At 42.0% G+C, this 6,642-nt stretch overlaps 2 protein-coding genes across 4 annotated transcripts in view; one reads left to right on the top strand and one right to left on the bottom strand.

Annotated features, from left to right (window-relative positions):
• Positions 1-2,266, bottom strand: LOC143112324 (sialidase-3-like). 3 transcript variants are annotated; one of them, XM_076274597.1, is made up of 3 exons: positions 2,213-2,266; positions 1,335-1,664; positions 1-1,242 (listed from the first exon to the last, which is right to left on the bottom strand). In XM_076274597.1, exons 2-3 carry the CDS (start codon positions 1,563-1,565, stop codon positions 289-291), a joined length of 1,185 nt encoding a protein of 394 aa, XP_076130712.1. In that variant the 5' UTR covers positions 1,566-1,664; positions 2,213-2,266; the 3' UTR covers positions 1-288. The 3 variants fall into 3 exon arrangements, with proteins under 3 accessions (XP_076130712.1, XP_076130711.1, XP_076130710.1); XM_076274596.1 differs by having other exon boundaries at positions 1,755-2,245; XM_076274595.1 differs by having other exon boundaries at positions 1,335-2,245.
• A 1,114-nt stretch (positions 2,267-3,380) lies between these two features.
• The window catches only part of mcf2b (MCF.2 cell line derived transforming sequence b), a 15,069-nt gene continuing 11,807 nt past the window's right edge, over positions 3,381-6,642 (top strand). Inside the window, 6 exon segments of the mRNA XM_076273666.1 lie at positions 3,381-3,431; positions 4,703-4,834; positions 5,159-5,275; positions 5,701-5,850; positions 6,011-6,135; positions 6,616-6,642. The exon segment at positions 6,616-6,642 is cut by the window's right edge and continues 88 nt beyond it. Coding sequence (XP_076129781.1) covers positions 3,381-3,431; positions 4,703-4,834; positions 5,159-5,275; positions 5,701-5,850; positions 6,011-6,135; positions 6,616-6,642 — 602 coding nt within the window.

Here is a 6,642-nt window from a genome sequence, read left to right as displayed (position 1 = left end):
ATGCAAAAGAGGTGTGTTTTCAAGTGTGTACTGATATTTACATTTCATCTTCACTGAATGTGTGTGAAAGATAAAAGCAGTAAGTTAACAGTACATCTTACATGGATTTGACCTCCATTAAAAAAAAAAACATTCTAAAAAATGTGAATGTTTAACATTATTTCATAATAATGCATCTGTAATCTGTGTGAATATAACATTAACAACATCTTCAAGGGTGACTTTTTTTCAACCTCAGTCATTCTTAAAGGGAAGACTGAATATCAGTCGAAAACATGATTTCTTTTTTCATGCATCCATGATATTTCTGAGATCAAACTGCACAGAAGCAATCTCCTCAAGCTCACTCTTCTCTCCACATTCCATGAGACAGACAAACACATCTTGGTCTTCACAGTAAGCCAAATCTGAGTAGCCACTCGGGCCCTGATGAAGTTTCCAGAGGGCCTCCCACCGAGATGCATTCAATGGAGAGCGGTTCAAGAACACACCAAGATCCAGTCTTCTCTTCTTATCAGTTGGGTGAGTGTACAGCAGCCACGTTGCGTCTTCGCTCACCTCCGACACGTGTTTTGGCACTTTAAAGGCAACTACACTACCTTGGCACCCATGGGGCGGCTCGACTAGCTCCTGTGCTAGGTGGGCCTGAGCAAAGTCTGCTCCATTATCTCCGCTTATAGCCTCTACTCTGCGGCCATGGCTGTTACGAGTATTACGAGCATTGCAATACAAATAACTTTTACCTTCATGGTCTGTAACTTCAGCCATTTCACACTCACATGACTTCATCTGCATCATTGTTCCTACCTGCCACGTCTTCCCATAGTCATCACTGTAGAAGGCTAATGCATGAGGCTTGACTGAGCATGGCAGGGGAAAACAGAAACATCTGTGGTGAATGTAACACACGTAAGCTGGAATGATAAGCCTTCCGCTCTTCATTTGAATGCCATGCCCTGGTCCTACTGCGAATGTCGCCCATTTCCGAATCCTCTTTCCTATCACGCTCTCTGTCAAGTCTTTCACCTCATTCCAACTCTGGCCATAATCAGAGCTAGTGACATAACAGAGGCGAGCTCTGTTCTTGCCTGTACATATCTGATGGTGCTCTGTGGTTTTCCTCAAGACACAGATGAAAAACAGAAACAGAGTCTGAGTGTTCTTTTCAAAGACAGGGCAAGGGTTCATGGTGCGGTACTCTGGCAGACATGCTGACTGTAGCTCCTGAATCGACCGTGACCACTGAGAGATGATGAAGAAGAGGAAATTATTATTGATGAGCCATGCAGAGAAGAACCTGGGACACTATAAAGCAAATAAAGACATTACCTTACCTCAATAATTGTGCCCTCCAATGTACCTCTTTTCATAACAAGACGCTCTGCATCATGATCAGAAGAGGAAGTGCGTTTCTCGGCAAAGGCCAGAATCACCTGTTTCTCTCTGATGTAAATAAGAGCTGGGATTCTGTATGTTATTCCCGGTGGTTCATCCCGTTTAAAAACTGTTGTCTTCGCCGGAGGATCTCCCCTCCAAGATGTTTGCACTGATGCGCTGTTGCCCATTGGTCCGTCAATGTGTTCCACAACTTCGCAGAAAAACCTACCATGTGGCTGAAGATATGTAGACCTCTAGTATTTTATTAAGAGTAGGCTAATTTTATCCTAGGAAGAGACGAAATAAGTCAGATGACTACTGTGGCATATTTCACATAGCCTAAGACACTTCAAAACAGCAAGATAAGCAGCACTTACTATGCGTATGAATCAGCAGAACGAATTCTACCTCTGCATCTAGGCAAAAGAACGCGACACCACTCTGAGGTGGACAAAGGTACCAATGTTTTCTCCGGTCTGTCATGTGATCTTTGCAAATAAAGGCAAATAACCTATGCGGTGCAATGTGCGCGTGCTTCTTATGACATTCTGAAACCGGGATAGCTTTTTTTAGTTTTATGAAAAGGAGCACAGATACAGATGCTGAATGACTAAATAAAGCGCATTTTCCATTCTGTCTGCCTAATCACACAGTAGGCTAAAGTGTCGGAGAGATATGCAATTAGGCTACCTGCTACCTCCATGACGCCAAGTTGTTTTGAATTGGTCCAAAAAGCTTACATGCATGTTATAGCAAGGTGGTGGGCATGCATTTACATATTACCTAACTGCCAATCTAGTCATTTGCCTCCAAAACAGTGTTCTCTTTTACTCACAGAAGACGCCTGTCTCTATTCAAGCACACCAGCAACCAAATCACGGAAATGAAGACAACTAGTGTAGCACTATGGGTAATGTAGTTTACTCGATTACTTAGCATCCAGCCCGTGAACGCCCACTTCAGGTAGAGTTACACTTAGCCTATATTATCCTATACATATTAGCTGGCAAATCTGGAAGTTTGGCACGTATTAGCCTACAGCAAAGACAGAAATAGCCTACGTTCATTATCCTTTTATGGAAACAGCACTTTCATTTACAAAGTTTGGTCCTTCACTGTTATAGGAACTATCTAGTAAAAGGGTTCATAAGCCTACAAGCAGTGGTGTAATGGTAAAATAAGAGGTGGACTGATTTCTGTGATCACGGTGAGGTGGATTGCGCCACGTAATATCGGATTTTTTAAAAAAGGCATTCAGAACCTGTTTGGTGATGGTGGAGTTCATTGTCCAATTTTTATAACAATACCAGTGTTAAATGGTTCCTGTGTTTATGAGTGTACTTATTGTGAATGTGGATAATAAGTGTGATTTTTAAATGTTAAAAGTTGCAATTGGTGCATAAACTCTTTTGAGAGGTGGATACACTCTAATAAGAGGTGAATAAACTCTATTTCTGAAAATTCAGTGGTGATAATCTGCGTATGCGTTTAGCCTCCACTACATCCCTGCCTACAAGGTAATATAATAGCCTACACTGGAATGAGACGACAACGTCAAATCAATGTGTTCAATTGGCTACAGATTTTCAGTTATAGGATACCCCGAACGATCATAGGGTCACATAGGCTAGGGGTTGCATCCAATTGACCGCTGTCCAAGGTCCTGCAACTTATTTAGGCTATTTCAAGATTCACTCCATCCTATTGTATCGGTAGGCTATAACCTACCTCTAGACTTAGGTTGCTCTGGAAGCGGTTATAGTATCGTGAATGTAGCTAGCTATAGAGCACCAGTCAGTTTGAACTGTTGCCTAATGGTAAGATAATCCGATGCCGTGAAGGTGTTGCAGGCAGCACTACCGCCACTTCTGAAAGCACTGCAGTGTCGACGCTGCGGATGCTCTCTGACGCGGATTGTCCCACGGACAAACTGATGGAGGGAGGGAAGTTGTGAGGCAAGGAAAGGGGTGAAATAGCCCCTTGAAAGGCTGAACTCTGAAATAATGGCGGAAGCCAATCCACTTCGGGGATTTCCTCGAATCCGAAGGGCTGCGGTGAGTTGCAGATGTTAATAGCCTACAGCCGAGGTGGCAGGGCGTCTCAGAGTTTTCTTGGGGTTGGGAAGCTGCATAATTCTGCAGTACTCAGTGACTGTCGATTGCATGGGCAATTCCATTTGGTTTCTGTAGCGCTTGTTAAGCTGGAGCTGTGGTTTTTGACATCCTAGAATTTGGAAATGGCATAAGCATGAAGAAGGTGTTCTCATTTTAAGATGTATTTTTCGCTATTTTTGCTCAACCGTATTGCCACCAAACGAGTGTTTGTTCGGGGCAGGTGGATGACGCACAGGGTGTAGTAGAGAGCAAAGTGTGTCATTCATCGGGCATGATGCACGACTGTTTTGGGTTACACACTATCCTGTATACCTGACAATATCACGGTATGCCTAGGTGGCTTGAGTTCGTTTATAAAACAGTTACTTTTAATGGATGACAAAAGCGATTCTTTTATAACTTTGTGCAATTCTTCCATTGCTCCACGATAGATTCAGCTACCTTGCATTCCATCAGATGAATGGTTTGTACATCCGTAATGGCATGCAATCGGTTAAAATTACGGTACTCGCTGCAGAGAGGTTATGAAATATTTATCAAGATGTAAAGACTACCTCTAGTAGATCTCTCTCTCCGTTGGTGCACACTTAGAGCTCTCTATGTTTGTTGATCCTGAGTTGAGTATAGTTATGCTGACAGTTTGAGAGGAAAAGCAGAGAGTTGCTGTTGCACTTCATTGATCCTGTGTCCATGTTGACAGACAGCCTCAGCAGGAGGAATCCAGTCACTATCACACAGTATAGGCACATTTTGACTGGGGACAAAGAGAGTTTCACTGGCAGAAAAAGAAGGCAAAGATTCAGGAGATGGGTTACTGTATCGTTTGGTTGTGCTGCAGAAAGTTCTTAGAGTTAATGTTCCGTATTAGAATTCTGTGTGGGTTCTTAGAGTTAATGTTCCGTATTAGAGTTTTGTGTGGGCTGTTAGACTGTTAGTAGATATTCAACTAGACACACGGATTAAAATGCTTGCAAAGATGATAATGCAACTAGTGCTGAAAGAGGAATTCCATTGTTTGTTTTATGGCTCTGTATAATACTTATGCGTATCTCTGATGTCACTCTCTGTCTGTCTGTCTGTCTTTATGTCTGTCTGTCCATCTCTCTTTCCCTCACTCTTTGTATCTGTCACACACACACACACACACACACACACACGCACACACACACACACACACACACACACACACACACACACACACTCTCTCTCAGACATCCATTCCAGGTAACCTCCACCTGATCTTGGTGCTGAGGCCCACTAGTCTCCTCCAGCGCACCACTCCCTGTGCTTCCACTGACATTGGCTTTCGCTTCAGTCAGGATGACTTCGTCCTCAAAATGCCCGTAAGACTATGCGTTGAATCATATGAATCCATGAATCCAGTTTACATACATTTGCTTTTTTCCCCAAGGAAAGTATGAAACATATACTGAAACATTCACTTGCATGGGCACACACTCAAACACTAAAATAAGCACACACACACACACACACACACACACACACACACACACACACACACACACACACATATTATGTGAACTACAGCGATATCCTATACCTAATAAGTATTATTCAATCAATTGTTAATGGTTATCACAGTCTTTTGCACGGTTCATATCAATCAGTGATCGGGGCAGTTACTCATTTTCTTTTTGTCCACTAAGGTAATCACTCTCAGTTCTGTAACTGACCTTCTCCGCTACCTTGATGAGAACCACATTTCATCTGAGTTTGATGGCAAACTGGAGTATTGCCGTAGTGACTGGTTTGTTTTACGAACGGTAATCATCATTCTTTTGTTTATTATTATTATTTTATTTAATTTAGCAAAAAATGATGATCTGGGACATTATAGCGCTATATGTACAACCCTCCGCCCCATACATTTTAGCAACTTGTTATTGTGGTGTTTGGAGTTCAAGTGAATGGTCAGAATTTATGGTCAAATTCTAAAAGTACAAGGCCTACTGATGCTGATGAAACTGATAAAATATTTTAGCTCAGACTTTCTATGTATAGGCCAACAGCATGTCTTGCATTTAATGTGAAGAATATTTCTTCTAATGTATTGTATGCCTTGCCATAAAAGGCTGACCTTTTCTTGCATATGATGGAACAGGCAAGTTCAATCTCATAGTTACCGTACATAGTGTCTGAAGTTGTTATAGGGTAGTTTCACTTCAGTATTGGTTGGAAATCTCTGCAGGCAATTGAGAGCTTTGCAGTAACAGTGAAGGAGATAGCTCAGCTGCTTCAGTCCTTCGGCACGGAGCTGGCCGAGATCGAGCTCCCAGATGAGGCTAACGCTATCGAGTACCTCCTCACCGCTCACACAGACAAGTACCGCCAGATGAAGGTAATTGTCACCAATCAAAAATAGGAAGATTCATTTTTTTTAATCCATTGCGTTTTTATGATGTATGCTTCTTCTAATGAGTTTGGACAAGTGGCTATTTTTTTTGTGAAATCAGAATTGTAGTATCAATAACCTTAAAATGAATGCTTGTAATTAACAGGATGAGATCAGGTCTGTCATCAAAGAGGGCCGTCAGTTGCAGGTCAATCTGGAGACCTCCAAGCCACCAGAGGGCAATGCTGCAGAGCAGAGAGAGGCTGACCAGGACAGGAGTACGGTGCAAAGGTAAGGGATGCAGAAAGAGACCCTAGCTTTATCTGGGCAATGGCAAAGTACTGATAGTGGGGAGAATGGTAAAGTTATTTTCATTTTAATTGTTCCAAACTGGAATGAATATTTAATATTGTATTCCATGCTTTGACATTTTTGAGATGTGTTTGCTAATATGTTATATTATACAACTATAAATGTATAATATAAATTATATATGTATAAAATATTTGAAAATGTTTCAAATTCTTTGATTTGAACACACCTCAGGAAAATATAGTCGATTTATATTTAAAACGTATATATATATAATGTCTTCCAAAATGAACCAGCAGATCCTCTGAGGCAGAGTGACAGGATTATCAGCTTGCAAATCTGTGAAGTGCACTTCTTTGAGGAAGTCTTTCGAATAGCTGAGTAGAGGCAGGTCTAGACTGCTGGGCTGCAGAGGACTCATTAATCGCCTGAAGCCCCTCCTGTCCTCCTCTCCCACAGGCTCCTGGCCCAGCTGCGGGACATGGA

This window comes from Alosa pseudoharengus, unplaced genomic scaffold (genome assembly GCF_046254945.1).
Source record: "Alosa pseudoharengus isolate Yale_2024_CS ecotype anadromous, Long Island Sound unplaced genomic scaffold, YU_APseudo_1.1 YU_APseudo_1.1_scf_8, whole genome shotgun sequence".
In the NCBI taxonomy this organism is placed as follows: domain Eukaryota; kingdom Metazoa; phylum Chordata; class Actinopteri; order Clupeiformes; family Clupeidae; genus Alosa; species Alosa pseudoharengus.
This window is presented reverse-complemented; position numbering and strand designations above follow the sequence as displayed.

What these genes read in the sequence shown, in the direction of transcription:
- LOC143112324 (XM_076274597.1), bottom strand. Translation starts at nt 1,565, where the DNA reads ATGGGCAACAGCGCATCAGTGCAAACATCTTGGAGGGGAGATCCTCCG. An exon ending in TGGAGGGCACAATTATTGAG is followed by an intron (nt 1,243 to 1,334) that starts GTAAGGTAATGT and finishes ATCATCTCTCAG; the next exon opens with TGGTCACGGTCGATTCAGGA.